Genomic DNA, 26498 nt, shown 5'->3' with positions numbered 1-26498 from the left:
TTGACCTCTGGTACAAAATAGTACACAGAGTTGGCACTCTCCTGGCTCTTGTCTTCGTTACTGCCCAGACAGAGGAATGTCTGACACCGCCACCAAGCTTTATTGCTCGCTGGTGGGATCTTAGACAGAGCTCTTCTCATGGGATATCCCTCAAGTACGTTTCTCTAATGCAACTACTGTACTAGCATAAAGTACATACTGTACTAACATAAAGAGCTTATGAACACAATCACCACTGCTAGATGGCTTTATTGAGTGTCTTGAACCACATTTCCCCCCAACGTAATCCCCTAATTTCCAACCTTCAAATGAAATCAGAGGCCTTTTTATTGTTGTTAAAACTGTCCACAGTGCCAATTCTTCCACCATCACCATCAGACACAAGTCATCCTTTCTGCGGCCCCCTCAGCCACACTTCTATTGAGGAACCCAAAACGTCTTTTTCAGGGTATTTCCTTGTCATTCCCAGCTCCTCCACCCTTCCTCAACATTGACTGCAAAATACCCCAAGTACTGTAGGAACCAAGTGCGTTTTTCTGCAAAAAGCCTGAAGAAACCACCGTCAGCAAAAGAGCATTGGTCCCAGCCAGGCCACGCCAAGCTGTGGGAGGAGGATGGCGAGAGGAGGCGAACCGCTCGCTCTGGTGCTGCCTGTATGGCGCTTCGACAGCAAGTTCTTCAGGCGCTGCCTGAAGAGCAGCTTTCACCAGAGCATAATTAGCTTTTGGAATCAGGGTACCTTTAGCATCCAAACTATTCATAGGCTCCTTTACCTTGAATATTTCTACATCGCTGGTGGTCTGGACATTTTCAGCAGTGAAATGGGTTCTAGACGAGGCTCTGGGGCTGCCCTCACCCCCTGCCAAACCTAGATGACATTTCCTAGTCTGCAGAGTCTGCATTTCCACCTTCTCAGGTGGAACAGGTTTGGCCCTTCCAAGCTCTTGTGCAGTGATATGCATCCATGAACAACGTTTTCAGCAAAATGCTTTTGCACAAGTGCATAGGATATAACTGCATTCACAGAAGACTTCCACGACCCCTTGACTGAAGACTTTTAGGAGCAGAATCAAAATACTTTGTAGCTGCTTACAACAGAGATCTGGGGAAGACTCAGAAGCTCCTAGATTCTCTTGCTCTCTCCATCTCCAGTCCTCCCTGGGCGTTGCTTTCCGTTTGGCCTAAGACTTCAGTCACACTGAGCCTGGATTGCCTAAGGAGGGAAGAGAGAGTGCAAAGTAATTTTATGCCTGTATCCTCCTGACAAAGGCATCACTGCAGAATCCCAACTCTTGAAAAGTTTCTTCTAGAACTGGCACTATTTGTGAGTTTTAGTAAGTCACGCAACCAGTGTCATAGCCTTTTCTCCCCAAAGCCGCCAGCTATCCTTCTTCTTTCCTCTCTTTAACGGGGACAGAAAGAAGGCAGCAATGAAGGAAAAGCCAGAGTTTGGCCTCTCAATTTTGGTAAAGAAATACTAATGTGCTTGTCCTGCTTGTCTTCTCAGCCACTGCAAAAGTGAAAAACTGATGCAGAGTTATTGGGCCGGGGCGGGGCATGAATTTTGAACAAAATACCTTGTTACAAAAGAAGCAGCAACATCTAAGGCTGGGAAGACTAAAGCAGCAGTTCTCAGACTGGCATGTGGAACACACCAAAAACTAAGAGCACAACAACAGTGGTTTAGAAAACCTCGTGTGCCACGGTTTCTTTAAATGTTTGAACCACACAGACCTAGACACACTTCTAGCCAAAGACTCAAACAGGCAGAGCTGTTCCTTACCACTCTGCTAACTTCTGTTCATACAGCTCCCTGCGCTCACGGTTTCTCTTCTCCTGCAAGGTCTCACCAGCAAGCTTCTGCATTATCATTAAGAGGCCCCCTGCAGGGATCCTAGAGGAGGAAGCAGAAAAGTCACAAGTCACCCAGGGGACACACAACAGTAATAACTTACTGGCATCAGCAAAAGGAGCATGCGGGGGCCAGCCACCAGATCAGTGGAGCGTAATGTTCCTCAGTACTCACATCACACCACAGACTAAGGTTCTCCTATTCTACTGTCAGCCACCAAACACAGCCTGTCTTCAAATGTGACTCACTGTAGCCCCTTTGGTAACATATTTTGAATTGACTCATTGACAGGCACCCACAGGGCAAAGGGGTGGAAGGATTTAAGGTTCCCAAACAACCCCTGTTGCTCACTTAACCCATAATGTAGACAGTCACACCCCTGCTTAGCTTCTGTCCAGCTCTGGACGTGTGTTTTCACTGGTAAAGCTCCCGAGGCTGCTTCCAGGCACGCCCACAGCTGACACCATCCTGACAGTGCTAAGTAGCACATATAAAGCTCATTCCCTTGTCCAGGCAGGATCCCCAAATTCACTTGTGAGGATATTCACAAGTCAGTACTTGGAGAAGAAATCTCAGTTCTGCTTGAAAAGTCAGACTTCTGCTGAGTTAAGAGGTCATTGTCCTGATGGACAGAGCCCCTGAGAGAGAACCATGGGTTCCTCCATGCCCCAGGGAGCTTTAGGAGATACACAACTGTAAGACATACACGAAGAGATGTGCCACCTTACAGCCTTGGGTTGTGCAGCCCAACCGCGCAGCTTCTTCCTCAGCATTTCCTAATGGCTGCTGCTCCGCATTTTGGCTTTGATGGAGCCTATTTTGTAAAAAAATAGTTTTTACACAGATTCCTAACCTAGGGGCTGGCAGTTCCCAAGGTACCCCCTTCTTCAAAAGGTGTCATCATGACACCCAACACCCTTTGTGTGCCGTCTGGATTCTGAGGTGCTACAGGAGCAGTTGCTGATGAAGCTGAGAAGGGAGCCCAGAAGCTGTGTCTTACACTCCTGCCTTTACCCACAGCCAACGCAGCTCCTTAAAACAGATGTCCAACGGTTCTGCGCACAACCATTGGGCTCATCAGTGACCACGCCAAGGAAGGGGGACAGGAGACATCTCTATAACCCATCCTCACAATTTCCTATTTAGCAGTAGTTAGTGTTTCCTCTAAGAAGCAAATAGCAGCAACTAAGATGCTCTATTGAGAGCATTGAGTTCTTATCACTGAGGAAGCAGCAAAAAACAAATCAAGAAAAAAAGAAGAAAAAAAAACAGTTTAAAGGTTGGAAGAAAAGTCATCATCATCAGGTCCCAAGAGAGATAATCCCTCAAGGCAAGAGAGGAAGGAAAGCTTCTGTAGCCCCACCTATATTCACGGCTTGGTGTATGTGGCCACACAGTCTAACAAACACCCTTAAAGAGTAGCCGTGTCTCGATCACTCATCAGCAGCAGTCACAACTCACCCAAACGCTGTTCCAAACACGAAGCCGCCTGCCAGTCCCTGCAGGCCCAAGTGCATTCTGAAAAGGGCTCCTGTGAAGGCTAAAAAAACCACAAACCCACTGAAACCACAAATAGCCCCCCACCAGCCATCACATACAGACAGAGGGAGCTGCTTTGCTGCATTTCTCCTCTCCGTGAGCTGACATCTACTTTAAACAGAGCAGAAACCAAGCGCTGTGGCCAGCAAGAGGGACCTTCACCATACAGTCACCATGGTCTCTGCACTAAAACATTACACAAAGCTCCTTCTGCTTCAGAAAAACTCCCCAAGAAATGCTAAAAGTATCTATGAAAATAAAACTAAGCTCTCTCCAGGCTGGAGCATGATCCCCCCCCCCCCCCCCCCCTTTTTTTTTTCTATTCAACAACAGCTAATAATAGTAGCTGCCATGTAAGGCAGAAAAGATCAGTAAAACACGTATCCAACTGTAAGGGCAATAAAGCTTGTAAAACTGAACAAGCAGATCACTTACCCGGAGCCCTGTTGCCAAAAGCGGACATGCAAAACTTAGCATGAAAAGGGTAGTTTATAAACAGCGCACTGAACTGTTATAAAGAGCGGAAATAAGAAATGCTTTCCCTGCTAAATAGGTGGTTATGAGAGCAGGTTATGCACCACGTGTTGCCTTTACCCTACACAAGCATTTTTCACCCAAAAAACTCCAGCAAGTATTTTGAAGATGAACTGATAACCACAAAACTCCCCAATGGTTTCAGAAGTGCATCGATATCTCTCTGTTACAAATAAAGGCACGTGGCAGTTAAACAATGGAGCAAAGTCACGGTGGCAGTCGGTAGAACTGTAAACAAAACCCAGGAGCACAGAAGCTAGAGACCCACTCAAACCCAAGAGATACAGATTTCTGGTTATGCTTTTCCACTTATGACCCTTGCTCATAAAGAGAAAAGTACACAAGGTTACAGCAGTCTTACCTCCTGCCGAAGCAAAATTACTGATGGTGGTTTTATTGCGGTACACAGACAGACCAGTGCTCACCATGCTGCAAAGATAAGGCACAGACAGGTCAGCAGTTGCACATGGAGAAGGACAGGTAGCAAAACACAGCCTGAAATAAAGCTGGATTTCATTAAGCCAGCCCTCAGGTTGCCTCTAACTGCCTTGGCTGCCCATCTGTCCAGAGCGCACACGTGCCAGCCACCAGTGCCTTGATTTCCGCGACTTTACTGCAGGCAGCTGCACAGCCAGAGGCCAGGGAATACCAGGATTCCCGGCCTGGATCTGGGATATTCTTTCTTTTTCTTTTTTTAATCAAAGATATTTTTTTCCATCGTATATGCAAGGATAAAAGGAATTGAGCAATGAAAGGTCCTGTCAGTCAAGTCAGTCCTGATGTAGGACCTTTACCTCCAGAAGCTGAATCCATGTGTCGGTAAGATCTTGCCCAACAGACAGTCCCCACCACTAGAGCTAAGTCACACTCATGATGTCAGCAGGGTCACCTACTCTTGTGGCATGAGATTTCCCACCAGGGTGGGTACACCACCTCCTCCAAAAACATCAGTTAAGCCCCAAAACACTCTCTGTTCTCATTTCAGCGGCCACATCCTCCCCAGCACTTTAGCGAGCCTCGTGCATGACATCTACAAGTCAACAGCAATCTTCCTCTCCTTCCCAACGCTGTAACGTCACCCTAGCTCTCGTACAAAGTAAAACTGAACAATTTGGTTTTAAACTGCGAAACTCGAAATTCGCACAACTGCAGGACGAAATCTTCAACTTGGACTTTACAGCAACAATTAACGCTGTGTGGTAAATATCTTCTTTCAAAGCCTTTTACAAAGTGGTGGTGAAAAGGGGCGATGATCTGACTGCAGGGGAGACATCTGGTGGAAGACGACGAGGTTACACGTCAAACCCAGGAACATCTGAAGAAAGCCAAAGCTCCAGGACAGAAAGCAAACAGTACGCTAACTAAACCTAAGAACAGATACTAAACCAAAAGGAGCTAAAGAAACCAAGAGAGATCGAGGAAGAAATTCAGAAAGGAACAAAAAAATTAGAGAGACGGAAATATAAAACAATGCTAGTCAATGCTGCTGGTGTCTTAAAAGCAGAAAGGGAATTTAACCTGCAGATATAGCCAATGCAGGTTTAGGACTACAAATAAATTTACCATTTTGAACATCAGGGAAGGAGATATTCCTAGTTTAAAAGGGCTTTATTTGGAAAAGCATCCTTAGTTTGATGCTATATTGTCAGAAATGCACTGACACATCTCAGGGAGAAAATCAGGGAAGCAGAACACTATCTCTGTGTTGGCTGTGTGTGTAGGAAAAATTTGAAGGCCTAAAGAGGTACACACAACTGGTAGGTCTGATGTTCAGCGACTGCTTAATAACAAGACGATCATCTGCAAGCATTTGAGGACAAGAACAAAGAATTGTGAGTAATGCTAGTGTATACAAACTAGGAGCGAGACATAACAAAAAGGAGAAAAATTAGCGTGGGATAGAAAGCTCTTCCAGAAACAGCCAACACACTGTAACACTCTCCCAGAGAAAAACACAAAAAAAGAGATGAAGCAAAAGCAGAAAGAAGCCATCAAGTACAGGGAAGAACAGTATTCAAGTCCATAACAGCATGGATTAGATGTAAGGAACCAGGCTTCTCCACTTTTAGTTTTTGTGTTGGTTCATTAGAAGATTTGAATTCTGGGATAATTATAAAAGGTTAAATCCTCTTCATGTTCATGCCTTATCAATCTGACTCACTGTTAACAGAACACTTTGAGCCTCAATCAGCCACCAGCAGCCTCTCGAGGAGCTGCGAGCACTGCCGGCACGAAGGGCTCCTTGCCGCTAGTGCTTAAGCATAAGCCAGCTCTTCTGCCACTACCATCAGGGAAACACTTACTTGAATATCGTCACAAAAGCGGCTACTCTCCAGCTCCAGCGCCAGCCGTAGCGGATGAAACTCCTGAGACCAGCCTGATGCGCAGATTGCTAGGGGGAGAGAGGAGACAGGTTACAGATCACAGCCCTGCTCCCCCGCGCCAGCACCACCAGCCCGCTGCAATCCAGGGTATTGGCGACGGGTCGTGGGACTCACGTCACTTGGGAACGATACCCTGACCCTTAGGGATCAAGTCGGCCATCTTCAGAGGAAAAGCTGCTCACGTTTACCCCGGCCACCAACAGGAAAACCAAGAATTAATTCCAGTTTGTAACGTCAACTGGTCTTTCTAATCCCAGTGCTGAAACACATCTGGGGGGACAGGGAGAGCTTTCTGAGGACAGTACGGAAGAGTAGCAGAGAAGAAAGGGAGGACGAACTAGAAACTAGTTCTCAATTATTACAAGTTTATGAGTATTAATAAATAATAAGCATTAATAAACAATAACCATAACAAGTAAATAGTAACCACCTACTTTAAATGTGAAGAGACCATCAAGCTCTGCAGTTTAGCACTGGCACTTAAAAGTTTGGCAATAAGCGCTTTTTGAAAAGATGTGATAAACAGAAGCTTCATAAAAATTAAAAATATTCCAGTTAATACCACGGAAGAAAATCAATTCTCTCTTCCAGTGCCTGCGGTGTAAGTGCTTAGCCTGGGTGCAGATACGCAAGAAAGTCAGCAGAAGGACAGTGTGAAGCCAGGCACCGACACTTTGCAGACAGCTACGTTGGGCCAAATCTAAATAGTGAGTGATGTAAAATTAGGCAGATTTTTAAAGGTGGGTTTTTTTTTTCCTAATAAGCCAGCTAACCAACATTTTAATTGAAGAAGAAACCCCTAAAAGTTCAAATACATCTATAAAATGTCACAATGTTGTGAGGTGTAGTGATAAGCTAAAAGAATTTTAAATGGTCTTAAAATAACTCACGTTAGTAAGATGACAACTCCACTTTGACACAACAGAGTGAAGTCTCTCGCCAACACACTCAAATTTAAAAGCCAAAAGACTTTTCAAGACATATTGCTTAATTAGCCATGTAACAGAATGGTAAACGTTGTTATCAACTTTTTCTATAACTAAGGACAATTTCTTTTAAGTTAACCGGGCAGAATGTGGGTAACACGGAACAGCCAGCTTACACCACAGGTGATTAGGCAGACTGTACGTATTCACACACTTACAGCAAACACCCTGGTATTTTTGCCACAAGCAGTATCAAAACCAGGCACACGCTCCGAGCGGCGTGTCACGCATCTTGCCAGAACACGGCCATTCGGTCTCCCACGGACTCCTGTGCCACCACAAACCGCAGGCTCCAACGGCCCCTTCTTCCGCAGCCGGAGCCTTTAGGAGATACCTCGCCCCGCCTGCCTGCGGAGGCTTCGGGGAGGCCTCCCCGGGAGGCCCGGGGACGCCTCGGTCCCTGGAGCGGCGGGCGATGCCCAGCGCTCCCCCCACGGGAACCCCGGCCGCTCCCCCCGTGTAACCTCCCCCGCCCCCCCCCCAGCGGGTCTCCCGGCTTCGCGGGTGGGCTCGGCCGGGCCCGTGCAGGGCCGTGGGGCTCGTACCACCGCGTCGGCGCGGTTCTGGAAGAGCTCGCCGTGGCTCCTCTCGATGAAGGCCTTCCGGGCGTGGTAGAAGGCCGGCAGCCCGCCGTACACCCAGCCGATGACTCCCCCGGTGAAGGCCGACTTGACGATGTTCACCGTTTCCTCCGGGTACCGCTGCCGCTCGCTGCAAGGGAAGGGAAGGGCAGGGCTGGGCTCTGGGCTCGGGCGGGGGAAGGCACGGGGGGCCCGCGGGCAGCGCCGGGCCCAGCGCCCCCGGCCGCCCGCAACGGCTCAGCGCCCGCAGCGCCTCACCGCCCGCCCGCCCCGGCCCGGCCCTCACTCGCGCCGCCAGAGCTCCCTGAGCCGCTCCCAGCCCGTCTGCGGCGGCGGCGCGGGGCGGCCGAACTGCGGCTGAGCGCCGACCCCCTCCGCCATGGCCCTCCCCGGCGGCGGCGGCGGCAGTGGCAGTGGCGGCGGCGCTGGGCGGGCGCGGCAGCGCCCCCTGCCTCCCGGCGGGGCACGGTACGCACGGCACGGCGCACGGCACGGCGCGGCGGGACCGGGCCGGGCCGCCCCTCTGAGAGCGCCTGCGGCGGTAGGGGGGGCGGGGGGGGGGGTCCGGTGGTGGTGCCCGGCTTCCCCGCAGGAGAGGCGAGGGTCTTGTTCGTCTGTACTAAGAGGAACGGGTCAGGGCTGGTTCAGCAACGCCGGAAAAAAAAAATGAATCGGACAGAAAAGGCCCCAGCTCACGCAGGCGACTGACCAGGGGAAGTTTCCAGCCACGGCCACCTGAGACTGGAAGTAGAGACACCCTAAATATTACTGTGACAGAGAAAAAACAGAAAGACACGCATCTTTGGCAAAACAGCTGGGGGTGATCCAGGTCTTTTATTACAGTTCTGATGAAACAATGATGCATCCAACAACACTTCATTTTTTTTTGTTTTATTCCAAAAGCACTTCATTAAAAACAGTTTAAAAATATTATACATAGCTGTTTCAGTTTCTCAGAGTGCTGTCTCTCCATTGACTAAAAATACAAACCCAGAAAACCCCTTCCGCTCTTGCACAGTTCTTTTCCTCGGAAACCAGGCTATTTTAATACCCTGATTTGTTTCCTTTGCAGGCTGGGATAACCCAGGCACCGGTCACGTAACCGGCACGCTGCTCCAGCAACCAGCACTTGACGAATAGGTCTGGCAGTTATGTCCCTGCACCAGGGCTTGGCAGTGCTGCAAGGCCCCCGTGTGAGTGCGTACGCGTGTAGGTGCACTTAGCGTTATTGTTCCTTGTAGTGTTTTCTTCTTCTCTGATCCAAACCGACTGCAGAGGAGACCATGAGCTGTTGCTATCGTTCTCTTCCATTGATGTGCTGCTTCCTAAGCCGTGAGGCCGCTTTACCATCAAGGGTGCTCACCTGGGAGGCAGCGGCCCTCCTGGGACCCCGTGCTGCTGCCCACGCTCTTCTGAGCGCCTGTCTGGATGCCAGAGAAGGTGCTGCTTCCTACCAGGCCTCTCAGCTCAGGGGCCACAGAGCATTTCAGAAATTGCGCTCCCTCTGGGCTGAGCAGCCTGTAGTGGGCATAAATGCAGTGAGCGCAAGCAACCTGTGACCGAACTCAAAACGAGTAATGTGAGGACTAGCTGCCACTGGGTGGCTGAAGACATTCCCTCAGCCAGACTGAAACAGACGAGAAAAGGAGTGTAACAGCAGTGGGAAAGAAAAGCAAATACAGAAGTGAGCAGAGGTGTTACCAGCCTCAAAAAAAAAAAAAAACAAAAACCAAACCAACAAACAAACAGAAAACCACCCTAGAAAGATTACAGAAGGGGATCAGAGCAGAGAATCTGTGAACATCTGGAAAAAAGAAAAGCTGACTCGATCTCTGCGTATACTTTCTCTGGGTTCTTAAGGATGTCTGGCCAGCCGACCGGTGAGAGTTTAACAGGGGCTCAGTTCTGCGTGGCTGTGCAGGCACCCAGCTCATCTGCCAGAGGATGAGCCGTCTTTATCTCAGTTGCCAACTGCTTGACTGTCTGCTACTCAGGCTTAGCACCGTGGCAACACCATCGTCACCAGCCGCTCCCCTATGAGGTAGGTAGTTTAACTGTGCAAGGATCATCTGCCCTTTCACTGGCACATCAAAGCCTTACCATCAGCCTCTAAAACCCGACATAAACATAAGCTCTAAGCTATCTAAAAAGGTTACCCCAAATCCCAGTACCTGCTTCTGTCAGAGAACACCCAATATCCCACGTGCTATCACACAGGTGAGAAAACGCTGACCATCTGCCAAAAAAAGGGGCATGTGTCTCCCAGCTGAGTGTAGCTGACAATCTGTGTACCTTGCCCACGAGTACAGAGGACTTGGTAAAAAGTCCAGTAAAATTAACAGAAAGGCTTGTCATTGACTGAACGGGATTTAGGATCATTCTGAGACAGGTAGTAACTAAGTCCCAAATGCTAACAACCCTCTTCCAGGCATGACCACAACCACCCCATTAAATAGCCATAATCCAACATTCTACTTAGCATTCTTATGGTGACAGTATAACCGGGTCCCACTGTACAGGAGCGATTTCAAAGTCAGCCTATTGCTGTTCTCTGTAGTTCTAGCGTAAAGGATAAGAAGTCTGAGAGAACAAGAAAGAAGATACACTGATCTTCAGATTTTCACAGAGATCAGTTTGAGCTGAAGAGAAAAACAGAGAAGTCTCTACAGTTCCGTTTTCAGCCATTCAGAAGTGATCTCACTGTAGCTCTTCCTCCTTTTCACTTTGTAAGTCAGGGCTTGGGAATACTCAGACAGCAGATGCTCCCAGTAGCAAGAGACATCCTCCATCTGCAAGTGCTCGGTGATGAATTGGCGTCCCCTAGAGACACACAAGGCACAGTCAGAACCAACCTCCGGTTCCTACAAGAGTCTTTGGTTTTGTTTTATATGTATATCAACTTTCACTCTTCTGTGTTTCAAATGAGAAACAACATGCACCGCTCTGTACCGTCTCTTTTAATTTCACAATTTTCATTCACGCTCACAGCTCTGACAGTTGCAGTGCTTTTGTTATCCTCAAGATGGTATTTGTTATCTGGGATAATAAATATCAGATTTCACATATCAGATTCAGCCTGAGCAGCGCTGATGCATGCTGCTTCAGAAGCCAGTCGCTGCCAGCCTGGATACATAATGCTTACAACGCAGACACAGTTCCCAGGGGTCAACTCACCTCGTACTGAGATGAAAGCTCCCAACTTCTGACAGCTTTCAGTGGGGTTCCTGACATGGGTCACATCTGAACCAAAGACCTAAGCATATAATCTTGTTCTTTGTTCCCCCTGCTTGTTACAAGTTCTCCAACCCTCCTGCTGTTATTGCAGAAGATCAGTTATACTGCACCCTATTAATAGTAGGTTGTCTTTGATAGGTAACCCCTTCAAAAGCTGCATAAGAAAATACTTTGGAAGACGACTGCCTGATAGCCAGAAAGGACACACAACTTACCTCTCTGAAATTTCTTGTGCTATGGCATCATTTTCCTTTACAAACTGCAACAGCTCCCTAAAATGAAGACCAAAAAGATGCTATGAAACAACTAGCTCAATGGGGAACACTGTCCCTTAGCTAAACTATTGCAGAAGATGAGATTAAGGATCTACAACTGAGCGAGGGACTGGTGCTCCTCATTTCAGAGCAGAGAAGAAACGTGCCCTTCTCATTTGTTCCATATCAGTTCTGGACAGCATGCTGAAATCTGGGAGCTAACACATCTTTGGCCCAGTGATAAGTTCCTCTTCCCCCTTATCTGTGCTGCAGGGCCCACTTGCAAATTCAAGTGCCTAGTGCCTGCTGATTTCAGTGAGGGCAATAGACCCACATATGCCAGTGAAACTGTACTCCAGTGAAACTGTACTCTCTAAGTAATAGGAGCAAAGGATTCTTTGGGAGCAGTAATAAAGAGAAAAGAACATGACCTCCAAGAGCCTTTGTCTGATGCCTAGGAGCGGAGGCACTTCTTAGTGTAATTCAAATCAAACCGCCTTGCCAAACACAGCAGTGTTTTCCCGTGGCATGCAATGGTCCCCTGAGCACACTTGGGGTCTCACACCTGACATTGGAGAGGTCTGATCGGACTGGGATGTAGTGGACCCAAGGCTTCAGCTGAGGATAGAAGAACTCCAGCCACTCTTCTCCAACATGAAAGACGAGTGAACCACATAAGAAAAGGTGTTTCAACCGGAAACTGGCAGCCACTCCCCGGAAATTAAACAGATACCTTTAAAAGGATAAGCAAAGAGAGGGATCTGATTACACTTGGCATTTTGTGAGGAAATGCACGAAGAAACTGGCCTCTGAGTAAGAGTCAACCTTCCCTCACCGGTAGCAGCTTGGGGCATCTCCCTCACACTGAGCTACGCACCGGTCACTAAAACAAAGGGAAGACATTTACTTGAAGCTCCTCACAGGAAAGGTGAGCTGAAGTTAACGACGTGCTAGGTGAGTTTCTGCTGTCTGTCAAAACTGAGGGAGAAAAATCAAGGCATGAGGCTTTACCTCTGATAAAGACACCTGCCTACGACAAACCAAAGGAGGCCTCACAGACAACTGCCAACAAGGCATGGAAGGTCACAACATGGATGCTGATCCTGTGACTCTACACTTCAGAGACTCTGTTACCACGAGGAGTTTTTTCCCAATTCTCTCTTGTCTTGCAGTGAGCTTTTCTGTTCATTGTTCTGCTTTGCCACATCTATCTCAGTTGGTTTTTTTTTTTTTTTTTCCCCTCTGGGATCCTGCTTTAATCTGAATCTAATTGTTTCATATTAACTTGGGAATGCAAGCCTAAGAGGTTAAATAGGCTAGCACACAACAGATGGACTTTGCAGATAACAAAGAATCCACAGTTTTGTTTTCAGTATTTTCTGCCAAGTTAGCAAAGTGGGCTTGACTGGGGGCGGATTTCTCTTAGCAAACTGTATCTCAGAGGGATGTTTGTTTGCTTACTTGCTTTCTTTTTTAAACCCACATTTCTCCAATTATATGGAAAGCTGTTTTTCCTGTGGGTGAAACCCCTCAGTACATACAACTCATCTTTGAAGTCAAACATTTTGGGCTGGGGAAGGGAGTTCTTCCTTTAATGAAGCTATTTTGGGTGAGATGGGAATTACAGCTAAACTTAGTTCAGCAGTAAGTGACAAGGAGTAAATCTGAAACTGTTTTGCATTCTTTGTATTACCTAGGAGCTCAAGGCAGGGACGAGGAGCTTGTTGTATTAAGAACTCAACAAATACACGTAGAGATGTAACAAGAACAGTGGTCTGGAAGCATGGAAATGCCTCTGTCCAATTCCAGACACAGCTCCCACCATCCGTGACCTCAGCCAAGTCACCGAGCGCTGCTCTCAGACAGCCTGCTATAGCACCTACACTGAAGGAAGCAGCGAGAAGTTCATGTTGACCCTACCAGACCCTGGGCTATGACAAAAGTGTGTGAGAATGTCTCAGCCTATACTGTACGAGGGGCTTAGGAGGCATCAGAGTTGGGAAGTCTATGTGTAACAGAAGGGAGAAATCTGGGCAACAGTCTAGTGAAATATAAAATGAGACAAGTCAATCACATTTGCACAAAAACACGGATCCAGCCAAATGACTGAGTTCTTATATCACCAAATTCTAGCTGGCAGAATCGTAACTAGGTAATTTTAAAGCAAAAGAAAAAGCAAAACATCAGACATACAAGTGCATATACACTAAGAGTTTATATTTTTACACAGAAACCCACAAGAATATTACACTAAAGACCCCTCCCTAAAGTAGTTAAAAAACAAAAACCTTTGTAAATCAAAACCACATTCTCCCAAACAACATACAAAGTATGAATCAATACTGTGTCTGCTCAATCATATTTCAGGTTCTCTCTTTTACTATATACATCCAGTGGCAACACTTGCCCCAGAATGCATATAAAGACATGGCACTTTATTTCTCCTGACCTGACAGGGGAAAGCTGACACTGAAAGAGGCCATGCTAAGCTCCCAAATTTTCAACTGCCTTACATCTGTTCACAAGCTTTCTTATCTGCATGGAGCTAGTTGCTGGAATTAGACCTTAAAATAAAATGAGACCTTACACCATGCACAGAAAGAAATAACCCACAGCCCTTGAACAGCTTTACTAATCAAAACTCTTACTTGTATTTGCAGTGATCAACCAGTGGAATTTCCTTTGCAGGAGGCTTCCCTAAGGTGTCCTTAAAATAAAGAGAATTAAAAAAAAAAAATCAGTGAGCTTTATATGGTGATTTCATGTTTGTTTTCCTTCTCAGTTAGAAACAAAGCTGAAGTCTCAAAACTCTCCATTCCCACTTCTGACAAAACCTTCTCCGGTGGGCTTTTAGAAGTATTATGAAGAATTCCCAGCCCTTCAAACAAGAAAAAAAGTTCAGTAAATTACACACCGCCTGTAAGCAAATGCCAGCACAAACACATTAAATGATAACGTTTAGTTGGCAGCTACAGAGCGGAAAACAGCTTGGGACAATGGACTATGTGAAGCCAAGCGTAACCAGATTAGCCAAGACTGTCTGGAGAGAGCTGGACTGTAGACTAAGTATGGAACTAAAATGTTATCAGCAACAGTTATCAGAAAGTTACCAACAACAAGACCAAGAAATGGAGATGACAGGAAAAGCATTAAAAAGGCTGACAAGGCAGGCAGCTCAGGGCTAGAAGGGGAAGAGTTGGCTAATTTTGTTGTAATGGAAGAGAAGGGGATTGGCAGATTCATTTTCTTATGTGTGCTGGTTTCCTTGAACAAAAAGTGCAGATGGAAGAAAAATGTTTGGCCTGCCAGGCTCTAGAGACTCCTTCCTTTCATCCGTCAGAGAGGTGCAGCCATCAAGGCAACTACGAGCCTCCCCCACTCTAGAGGATCCCCCACAACTCTCCAACAACATGCTTCTCAACCATCAAAGCCATCTTGCAATGCTACCCTTTCTGGCCTTCACACTCAGGAGACAGACAACACCCACACACCTTTTCAGATTTCCAAGCCTGGTTTTTAGTGTACTCAGCATCAACAAGTTCTGGGTTTTCTCGGGACAGCAGAATGAGGGGATCTCTCTCAGGGCTCGTTCTGCAAAAGAAATGCTATCAGTGATTGCCAATCCACATGACCCAACACAGCTAACAAACTACAGGACTCAAGACCCTGCCTCTTTATGAGGCTGACCTCCCTGTGTGCCCCAAAAACATTACTAAGCACCTACCATACAGTGTATTTCTGTCCAAGGGTTTATTAGCCGATGAGAATGAGTTATATGTACCAAAATGATCTGAGGCCATGTTTCTTTATTTGACTTACTAAATATTTAATAGTATTATTCAAGCAATTCCCAGGACAAATCAGCAGAGATGTTGTTTCCTTCAGGCTTTATCCTGATGGGTGCCAAGTACTTTAACTCCCTTCTAAGTCAGAGAGCGCTAAGAGGTGCCAAGCATCTTCAGCACTGATCCCTCTGACACTAATTTAAAACACTACTGATAAACAAGGCTATGACATTCCTGAGACTCACTCCTCATCATCTCCCGGGCCTACCTAGCAAGATATCAAATCCTTCCCTACTGGGGATGGGGGGGGAACAAAGCATTGGGTTTAACATTGTTTTCAAGCTGGCACTGGACAGAGGGCAAAAATAATCTACTCGCTTATCCACCACCACTCAGGTAACTTAAAGCAAGGATACTTTTGATTCAGTGTCGAGCACTTGCATAGCGAATAAAGTATTCATATTGGCAAGAAGCATGCACATCAATACCAAATCTTTAAATTTGTATCATGGACCTGCAGTTCCCTTCACAGAACAAAACAAGCTGGTTCCTAGTGTGACAGTTTTACTCATTAAGAAATAACGTAGCAAATCCATCACAACTTCTGTTTCTGATATTAGACTTACTCTAATAAACTAGTTGCAAATAGCAACTCTTAGGGAGAATCACTAATGGTGAAATGCTGCTGTACAAAATGTCTCGCTTTCCTTACTTTTAAAAAAATACCTTCTGGGTTACACTTGGAGATACAGAAATTTCTGCATACAGACAGCTGTCACAGCATATGCTGGTAGGATCTCCTGTTACAGGAAAATATGCTCACCTGGATCCTCGGAAATATCCTTTAGAGATTTTTTTCATCCATGGCCATTTTTCTGCAGATCTGAAAATATTGTTTATACATGGCAATAAATGATTTAATACAACCATGAAACAGCACTCTCATCAGTTTTCACAGCATGATCTCTTTTTATTAGTCTTCATTTTTGATGGAAATCACTTTCTTCATTATAGCAGAAAAAACTCTCAGCCAGGTCCAACGAAACAGGTTTTCCTGCGAATATCGTGTTTAAGGCAACATGGTATCGGCTACTTTTCAGAATACCTTTCAGTCAAAACAAAGAATTACACACAACCCCCTCACCAAACCTTTAAGGGTATTAAAATTTACCTAAAATTTGAATCTGCTTTTTGTATTGTTGCTTTATTTTTCTGTACTTCACTGAATATGGATAGTGCAAAATGACTAGAGAACTTCTAACCACTGTCATTTCCCATTAAAAAAACCCAAACAAACAAAAAACAAAAAACCTGCCTAGTGTTTTGCATTTAAAACACAGGGGTTCATTGTTTTCCCAAAATACTTGCATTTTAAATCTAAGCAAGTCCTTCAAAATAGCTGTTCCCATATTTTAATTCTGTCAGTGCAGTCACCTGCCTCCCTCTGGGGAACTTTTTGTTGTACTTGTCTGTTGCACCTGGCTTGACATGTAGGTCCTGATCCCCAAACTGACTGGCGCAGGTCAAGCTTTGCATCTGCTTAGAACCCAGTGACACAAGTGGGGTTCACTGAGAAAGCAAGGATAAGTAAATGCTTCGGACCTTCATTATATTATATCACGTCAGGCTTCACCTATGATTAGTCCCATAGATCTTCAGATTTTGAAGAGGGAAACATTCAACCTTGCATTCTGATGTCAAGTGATTGACATCAAGGTGTTTCTTCTTGTTATGTTTCTATGTTCACTCACTGTTGCACACTTTGTTTGTCACTCTCCATAGGAAACAGCCCCTTATTCTGCTAATAGTCAAAGAGCTTGCCAAAAGAAAGACTCCCAGTCAGAAACCTCTTCTGTCTTACTCTCAGCCCAGTAATGACTCTTGATTCTTGGGAACGATTCCAGGTTTCTCTATTGCACAATAATACTCAAGTAAAAGCAGATCTAAAGAAGGCTTTCCTTTACCCTTCCAGAAGCTTATACAAACATCCTGGATCATCCCTGCAGTGAAAAAACCACAGCTCCGAGAGAAGTAGTTGGAAACAAAGGAAAATATTTCCATGTGTCAGGGGAGATTTCTGCAGGCAAAAGATAACTGCTACTTTATTGACAAACCCTATCCCACCGAAAATGATAGTAATCTGGCCCTGACAGCATGAAGAATGTGTCTACATTGTCCTCTGCATTCCTTACTAAAGTGTTGGAAACAGAGAAGCTAATTATAACTTCTAGTTACATCATCCAAGGTTTCCATGGAGAATTCTTATACAGCAGTTAGGCTGTATGTAGTTAATGAGAGGCAGCAAGACAGATCACAGGCCATCAGACCTATGGTCTTAGACTTCAATGTTGGCCCAATGCTGCCCAGTGCTAGATGGCTTTTACTGTGAGTTTGTCTTCCATTAAACCTCCCCCTTCACATAACCATTTCCAAAACGTACCTTCTGAGGTCCTCTCTCATGAGGTCCCAGCGTCCTAAACCTGTTGGGTAAATTGGCCAAACAGCTGGTCCTCCTTCCCAAAATGTCCAGGCAGGATACATGATATCATTGTATTCAGATGTCTTAAGAAAAAGGAGAGTTATGTAAGAATAAGAGTAATATTTACTTCAGTTTACTGACCGAGCCCACCAGTAGTGAACGTCCCTTCTGGGAATTCTGTCAGCTTTCTCCGTTACTGTTCCATAAGCAGCCACGAGAGCTTTGCGGTCACCACGGTGTTGCTGGGGTTCATACGAAGACAACTCAATATTGAAACGTTTCAATGATTTTAAAAAGGCTCTGTCTTGCTGCATGACAACATGGGGCTTTCGTGTTAGAAAATAACAAACAAGGTCCATGATATAGCCGATTAGTAAACAGCGGAAGACCTGAGCTCCACTCACCTTTCTAAAGACTTGTGCCTATGTGTAGCTACAAATGTTTTCTACTGATGATAAGTTAAAAGGCATTATTATCTCTTCAGAGACAGAGACACTTATAGACACTTTCACATTTAGGTTTCCAACACTTCAGTTCATTTCAGCCTTCTTAGAGATCACTTAACGATTCACTGTAACAAATACCCAGGTCATGTAAGAATTTCAGTTCCTCACTCCTATTTGGATGCTTAAATTCCCATACAATCAGAGAGAAGACCAGCACTTAAGTAAGACTAAACCCTTTCATGAAACCAGACTATAGGCTACTTCCTTGCACTAGTAATAAACTTCCTATACAATTATCCATCTATCTGTCACCTGGAGATACTGGAGAGCGTCCAAGGCCACCAAGGTAGTTAGGAGGTTGGTGCACATGACATATAAACAGGGGCTGAGGAATGGGTTTGTTCATGCACAGGCAGAGGAGGCTTAGGGGAACCTAAATGCTGTCTCCTACTATGTAATGGGAGAGTTCAGAGAAGATGGAGGCAGACTCTTCAGAAGTGCAGAGACAGAATGAGAGGCAACAGGCTTTGATTATAAGAAGTGAAATTCCAATTAGATATTGGGAAACATGTTTTCATTCCGACAGAGGTCAAACACTGTCTGTGGACACCCTGTCCTTGGGGATGCTCATATCTGGGCAGGACACAGCCCAGAGCACCCTGATCTAGTTGGTCCTCCTCTGAGTGAGGTGCTGGACTGGGTGACCTCCTGAGGTCCCTTCCAACTTAAACGAGCGTGTGCTTCTATGATCTGCTCCTTCTCAGTCTTGCTATAAGCAGGCATTGATAACAAACCATGACAGCTCCACCACCACCCCAGGGTCGGCCTTCTGAGAAGCAGAATAGGATGATCCTTCAACCCCTATGCTTTCAGCCTTAGAAAGCACCCTGGATCAGCATCCTGGACCCTTCCTAACACTGGCTGATTAAATGTGAGCTGTGCCTGGGTCACTGGCTTTCAGTTAAGGATAGGGCTGAGGTTACAGTTCAGATACTGGACAACGGTCACCAGAGAACTCGGTTTCTTGCGGGGTCCTGCAAGGCACCCAAGGGCAGGATGATGAATACGACTGCAAAGATTAAAGTCCTGCAACCTGCTCTGCACCAATTTGGGTTCTGCTGGCTAGAGTTAAGTCTGTGCAATGGTCAAGGGGCACGACAGCTAGCTTTACTACTACCTCTGGCAGCGAACACGGTTATTGAATGAGAGTGCTTACAATGCTGTACTGAAATTCTAGAGAGAGTTTTAGGATGGCTGGGGACTAGGCAATAGTTATGGATCATATTATGGTTCCGACTGCATGAGCTGTAGACCCTGGGTTCAGAGTAAGATACTATAAGTTAGCAGAAACAGAATAGGGCCTGAACTAGCAACAGCAAATGGTTTATTGCTTCTTTTTGCATCTTACTGTCTGCTGGGCTTCAGCCAAGGACAGGAACATGATCAGGGTTAGGTAGGAAGGGTGCAGGATTTGGGCACATTGGACATACACTAAGGCAAAGCAAGATTAGCTGAAGTTTGAGGTGTAATGATATTTTGTTGGAAAGGATGAGACACTATGCTACAGTGAGGTTTAACAACGCGAGAGGTAGGAAAACATATGGGAGGGCTCTCAAGTCTGGGAACAGAGAAGCAGAGGGCAAATGCCTCTCTGCGTGTGCGCACCCCTGCCTGTGTGTGCATGTTTGCAGATGGAAAAGGGAATGCAGGGGAAAAGGTTCACAGGACATAGCAATATTATGGAAAAGAAAATAAGAAACACTTATCTGTGGTACCAAAAAGAGGACTAAAATATTCACATTAAATGAGATTAACTGTATGACAGCTGACTGATGATCAAAAATCCTTAACAATGTTGATAAACTATGGCTACAATTTTAACAGAGGCATTGTAGCAAATGACAGCAATGCTGGCACATATCCCATCCAGCTGTGCATCATTCCACTGTGGCAGAGGTACATTTTTTGACCTGGAAGAGGAGCTAATGAGGGGAAAAACTGTTCTATTGAATAAATCTGCAAGCCTGTCTGCCAGAAAACTGGAAGTGAAAGGAAACATAAAGAGCAAAAAAGAGCAAGCAATTTTGACACACAGAAAATCTGTGGGGAACCATGGTCAAAAATACGTTCCCAAGAGAAAGGAGGACATGCATGTCTCGGAAATGCTCAGCTTTTACAGGTGTGCACACCTTACTGAAGGAGAAGACTGGGATAACAGGTTTCATCCACTTGGGGACCTGGGGGTAGTCTCGCACATTGATCACCATTTCCATGTCAGGGAGGCGGTTGATGATCCCCAGAAGGAAGTGCTCAACTCCACTGCATCTGTGGAGAAACGACATATGGCAAAGAGCTACAAGGAGAAGGCAGAATCCTATAGTCTCTTGCAGGCCCTTCTCTCTGTGCGGGAGCAGAAGAGAAGGTGAGCCTGAGCCATACCATGATGCAGGCTGGGAACCGCCTATAGCAGCCTCTAAGCCCCAACGCAGTACAGACACCAATGAAGCAACCCATCCTGTTAAATCTGGCCTGATCTGCAGCTTTCTCTGGGATCCCACAACCAATCAACCCTTTGTAGAGTGAAGTGCAACAATGACGCTTACCTCTTGCTACATTTAAGCTTCATACATAATTTCCTAGGCTCCTGCCCTGATAAGGAATTCAGACCTCTGAAATACCATTGTGCTCAATGACTTTCAACTTGGCAGACTTGGAAGTACTCCTGTGTCCCAGCTAGGGAGATGAGATCTTCTGCACAGCTCTTACCTTGCAGGGAACAAGCAGTCCTGCTCACGGTACAATTTGTTCTTAATGATTTGGTAGTGTGTCCCAAGCTTCCGGCTCACCACATCTGATATTATCTCCTTGGAAATGCCACCTCGAAAAGGAGCCAGGTCCTGCTTCCAGACACTGAAACAAAACAATCAGCCATTATTATGTACAATAGGGAAGATACTGTGCATTAAATTACTGCAGTATACAGAACAGACTTCTAGCTAAAACAAGCTCCACATAGCTTCCAGGAGCTCTGCTACATGTGGCATAATGGAGAATTTAAGTCACTTAGAAGAGCTGTTACTCAGAGACTCAAAGGTCCAAGCTTCACTCTATCTATGTACTGTTTGCCCTAACAGAAAGCCCACCACAGGACTCAGAGGCTAAATCAACATGGACAACTCTAGTTACTCTCCCAGAAAGGACCTCACATACCCTGGCAGGTTACAGGTAAAAACCTTCAGCTCACTTAACCTTTGAGTTGTGAAGCTTGTGCTCTGGCCTTCCGTGAATGATGGGCCACACCAAGACCAAATTCCTCACACAATGTCATGCTACTTAGACATTAAAAAAAGAAGGTAAGAGTCTAGTCGCAAAGAACAGCATCACCCAATAATGCGGGGTGCAGAGAAAGCCAGCCCAGGAGGACAGGCCTACGTAGCACGTGTTCTGTGACATCTGCACATCACCAGTGAGCTCCAGGAATGCAGTATGAAAACATAAACCTAATGAACATAAGAAAATACAGAAGGAGGATGCAGTTTATATAAATTTAGTCTAAAGGTCCTCAGATCTAACTGCTTGGAGCATTTAATGAACACTGTCAGATTTTAACAGCCATGGAGACTCTCTCCCCACTTTTTGGTAGACACTGCGTCAATGCCTTAGTTTAATACAACACTGTCGGGGTGATCAAACTGACCACCCCACTGTGAGCGTGGTCAGACACTGGTACAGGTTGCCCAGAGAGGCTGTGGAGTTTCTATTCTTTGAGACATTTAAAATCTGACTGGACACAGTCCTGGCAACCCTGCTTGAGCAGAGGGGTTGGACTTGATGATCTCAAGAGGTCCTCTCCAACCTCCAGGATTCTGCTATTTCATAATCACGCAGAAAACAGTAAAATTACATAAAGAATTGCCATGGTGCAGATGGGCTGACCACAGGATAAGCAGTCTGGCAGGGATGCAAATGTAATGAGCTTGAGAACAGGAAGAAAGTTGCAGGTTTATGGCTCATCCATGTCATTGCAACCTAAGCGACAACTGAAAGGTAGCAACAAACAAGTTAGGACCTTCAGTCCTTGGCCACTGAGTCACAGAAGACTAGACTTAAGTAGAATCTGTTACATGGGGAAAAGTACTGGCTTTCAGCGTTCTGCTGCATATTCACATACCTCCAAATCAGCTATGAAAATTAACTGAGTTTCTTAAGTGTCACACAGCGTACGTGCTGTATTATCTTCCTGGATTCTTTTGTAATGCCTGTCACGATAGCAGCGCTCCTTAACAACCCTTAAATGAACTACTGCTTTAGTGAAAACTAGGTTTTAAGACCCACAGCAACCGTAACTTCACGTTACTATCAACTATCATGTTCTGAAGCAGATTTGGAGGTTGTAACCACTTGGGAAGGTGTTCTACCTAAAGGTGGGCAGGAGATGGTGGCGTGTATGTTTAAAGATTAGGAGATGTTCTTAGGCTGTATCCGAATTGGAACTTAGGAAAAAGACTGGAAGGCTAAATTAGAAAGAGACTTTTCCTCATCAATATTTCAAGAGCAATGAAGATCAAGAACTCCAAACGGAGTGTACAAGTAGTTGCCCAATAAGACTCATCTGATATTAAAAGCCAATATAGCACTCAATCTCACCCCCAAAATGAATGTGCACACCTGGTACTTTTAAATAGGAGGCTTAAAGTTGGGCATCCGTGTTTCTGCATTGGGAATCCTAATCCTAAAGGCAGAAGAATATGTTGACTCTTCCCTGAATTCCCTCTTCTCCTTTAAATAAAAATGCTGCTTAAAGGCATCACAAAACCCAGTCCTACAATCCCTGCCCATATGGCAATGATGACCTACGCACCTGTAACGTTCGCCACGCTGCAGCCGTGCTCTATCAGTGCGAACAGAAAGGAAGTTTGGTTTGGCTATGTGTACAAGACAGATCAGCCTCCACTTGTACTGCCTACAGTGGTCTTGCATCACATATAAGCCTCTAGCTCTCTGCATTAAATTCACTGTAGGAAGATTAGGCCAGCACTTCAAGTCAGAGTGCTGGCATTATGCATAATGCTCCATAGTTATTAAACAACAAAAATAAACAGGACTTGTGTCTTCCTGAATGAGCGCCTCTTGGATTGTGCTTTGGTCATGTGAAAAGTCAGGTAGTTAAATATCCACCATCACTCCAATTCTCAGAAGCAGTGAACTAAACACCCTAGAAAGAGTGCTAAAAAGTACAGCACACTATCACACCAAATGAATCTGTGTTCTGTAACAATATTTCTTAATCTAGCTATTTAGAATATTTTGCACATACTTGATTTCTTCCACTTTTAAAAGTCCGTGAGAAAGACTTGTTAGCAACATTGTACTGAGAGAGAAGGCAGAAATGGATTGTTAAAACAGAAATGGCACCAGCTACGTGTATGGCTTATTGCGTGATGATATATGAAATGCGGACATAGTGTATGTTCAATTGCAGAGGACAACAAGGAGTGTGATCAGCTTGCAGGTGGACACACCTTCTACTGGTACTATGGAGGTCAACCTGTTTCATACACCACCATTAATAACCTCCTCCTTGCAAGCACTGTGACCTATGATGGCTGAAGATGTGATACCTTAGAGTCCAAATATTCTCTAGCTAATTCCCAACCATCAGTGCTGGCAAAAGTATTCCCTCTCATGGCCAGAGGCCTGTGCAGTCAAAAGGAAACCAGTTTCTCACCTTTGGTGGCAGCTGCAATTCTCCTTTACGCATGGCTTATAGACTTCCACAGCTTTCTTAATTTGGTCAGTTATGGTTTTCCATTGGGCATCTAAAACACACAGGAACGAAAAGTCAAAGGAATTAATCCATTAAACTCCCAGGACAACTAGCAGGAGCCGAACGGCATTCCTGGTCCAGCTGGCAATAGCAATGCACCAGGGTCCCACAACACACTCCAGTACTGCTCCAGTCCACGCAGCTCAACGAGAGCGAGCCTAAAGCAAGCGGGAAAGCAGCAGCCGCCACGGGCAAGGAGAGGGGCCACCCAGCTGAGGGGAGCCGGGGAAGGGGCAGTGAGGCGGGCACCCCGTGACGGCCCCCGGGCTGAAAGGGAAGCCGGGAGGAGCCTGTCAGGCTCCTCCCGGCTTCCCTTTCAGCCCGGGGGCCGTCACGGGGTGCCGGGGGAGCTGCCCGGCCGGGCGGAGAAGAGAGGAGGCGGCGGCGGCGGCGAGATTCCCTCGGCGCCCTCACAGGACGCGCGGGCTCCCGTCCGGGCCACCAACCCTCCCCGCCGCCCGCGAAGCCGCGTCCCGTTCCCCCATCCCCCGCAAACACCCTCACGCCCGAGGCGACGCGAAGAGCTCCGAGCGCCGCTCACCTGCCGGACCGCCCGCCGCGGCGGGCTCCAGCCGCCACACGGCGGCCGCCGCCAGCGCCCACAGGGCCAGCGCCTCCCGCCCCATGCCGCCGCCGCCGCCGCCAGCACCGACCTGCGCATGCGCGACCCGCTGCCGGCGGGCGAGAGTGGGTGGGTGGGTGGTGAACGCCCCGAACAAAGATGGCGGCCGCCGCCGCCAGCCCCGCACAAAGATGGCGGCGCTAGCAGCGGGCGTTGTGCCGCGGCGTTTGATGGGAGCTGTAGTTCCCGCGGCGGCTCGATGGCGGCGCTGTCCTTTCCCGCTCAAGGGCTGTGTGTGGGGAGACCCCCGCGGCGGCCACGTCGTGACCGCAGGCGGCTTTTGTAACTTACGGAAATAAAGGCGCTGGCGTGGGCGGGCCCCTACAGTAGATGGGGACTGTGCCGCAAAAATATCCACGGCCCAGAGAAGGCCTGAGTGTGCATCTGTGACAGTCCCTCCAGATAACCTCCAGGCTCCGCTCCTGTGCGCCTCAGGAGCCGTACGCAGATCTTGTGTACCTTGGTGGCCCTCGCTCCCTTTGGGGTTTTTGGCGGGGGGAACTTCCCTGGCCACCTGAATTCATCAAGCAGTTTGTCCAACCTGTAAGAGGCTCCTTCTGCCGGCCCGACCTCTTGCTGTTGCCAAGGCCTGATTCAATTTGATCATTTAGGATTAAGTCATGAATCTCATCGTTACGGTATAAAGGTTTAGATTGATTTGTATGAACTTCTCTGCAGCTTCAGGGACGTGGACTGCAAGAAAGAAGAGAAACAGCAGGACCGAGAACTGGTGGTTGAGTGCCATCAACGTGGTGTGTAGGACCTTCTCTTTGCAAAATGGTTTCTAAGAATACAGTCTTCAAAACTACCCTCCACTTAGTGTTTGGGTCAGCTCAGTCATATTTGGCCAGCCTTCAGGAGACAGGCTCATTAACCCAGCGCTGGATGTAATAACCACACTGATAAGCAGCCAGATTAATGTAGGTCAGGGAGGCTGGGGCTAAGCAGACACTATCCTAACATGAATCCAGACCAGTCGGTCGATGTTTCTTCCCTAGGTTGACTGTGGGAAGGCCTGTACCCTCTTCGTGGGGTCTGTGTATTTAAATGTCAACACTAAACCTTCATCTTTCCCAGCCCGGATCCAGCTTGGTGGTTTTGGATTCCAGGAGGAGGTGCTATGGATGCTTGTTAATAGGAAGGAGCCACATTTACGTGAAGTTTCTACCTATAGAGCGAACACCGAGTGATTAGCCGCACAAGCCACCAACTCAACTTGTCATAAAGGCCTCTTTTGTGTGAAACTGAATTGGTCCTGTAGGTATCTGCAGGTTTGGGTGGAGAAATAATTACCAGAAAACAGACCAAAGAGGAAAAGCATGTGCTGAGAAGGAGCGTGAAGGTTTCCCAAAGGCTGGTAAATTCTGGAGACTGGTAGTCCTGCTGAATCTGCAAGAGCTGATAAACTCCAGGCACCAAGTGTCTGCTCAATCTGTGCACGGCCACAAGTGAATGCTGGTATCAACTGTAGGTTGTATGACTGGGGGGCACGGGCTCCTACATGCAGACAAAGACTGCAGGATTATGTGTGCATCAGTTGAAATAAATGACTTTGAGGGACTTTCTCAGCAGCCTCTCTGAGGCACTAGCTTGGAAGCTGCTAGTGTGTCAGCACAACCCTCTACTGAGTATGCAGCGGGGGTTGTCCTCCAACTGTTGCTCCAACTGGGTAACCGAGTGATTGTATGAGTGAACTATGAGGAAATAAGTGAATGTTGTGTGTATTATCTGCTATTAGTAGTAACAGCTTCCTAGAGTGAAAATCTGGAGTACTTCTGGCTGTCTCATCCTAAATTCCTGTTGCACAGCCAAAGAATTTTTAAGCAAATCAGGGGAATTAATCCCTTCTTTCCATCTTCTCCTAGAGACCCTCTGTCTTCCTTTTGATTTCTGCATAGGGTCTGCTTTCTTCCTTTTCCTCTACAGTCTCTCTCACAGCTGCAATAGTCATAGATCCAAAACTGGAGGCTGGTCT

General features: G+C 46.6%; 2 protein-coding genes across 2 annotated transcripts; both read right to left on the bottom strand.

Moving 5' to 3' along the window:
- Positions 1 to 61: 61 nt before the first annotated feature.
- On the bottom strand, positions 62 to 8257 carry TIMMDC1 (translocase of inner mitochondrial membrane domain containing 1). The gene is made up of 7 exons (XM_050914670.1): positions 8163 to 8257; positions 7841 to 8006; positions 6229 to 6317; positions 4287 to 4354; positions 3314 to 3392; positions 1784 to 1894; positions 62 to 1213 (listed from the first exon to the last, which is right to left on the bottom strand). The coding sequence occupies exons 1-7, from the start codon at positions 8255 to 8257 to the stop codon at positions 1114 to 1116; spliced, it is 708 nt and encodes a 235-aa protein (XP_050770627.1). The 3' UTR covers positions 62 to 1113.
- A 420-nt stretch (positions 8258 to 8677) lies between these two features.
- Positions 8678 to 24527, bottom strand: POGLUT1 (protein O-glucosyltransferase 1). Its single transcript, XM_050915111.1, has 11 exons — positions 24443 to 24527; positions 23803 to 23893; positions 20841 to 20984; positions 20264 to 20399; positions 17590 to 17711; positions 15973 to 16032; positions 14856 to 14955; positions 14013 to 14071; positions 11930 to 12097; positions 11326 to 11382; positions 8678 to 10696 (listed from the first exon to the last, which is right to left on the bottom strand). Exons 1-11 carry the CDS (start codon positions 24525 to 24527, stop codon positions 10540 to 10542), a joined length of 1179 nt encoding a protein of 392 aa, XP_050771068.1. The 3' UTR covers positions 8678 to 10539.
- Positions 24528 to 26498: the final 1971 nt, after the last annotated feature.

This window comes from Gymnogyps californianus, chromosome 1, assembly GCF_018139145.2.
Source record: "Gymnogyps californianus isolate 813 chromosome 1, ASM1813914v2, whole genome shotgun sequence".
NCBI classification, from domain to species: Eukaryota; Metazoa; Chordata; class Aves; order Accipitriformes; family Cathartidae; genus Gymnogyps; species Gymnogyps californianus.
The sequence above is the reverse complement of the archived record's forward strand: the minus strand, read 5'-3'. Positions and strand labels throughout refer to the sequence as shown.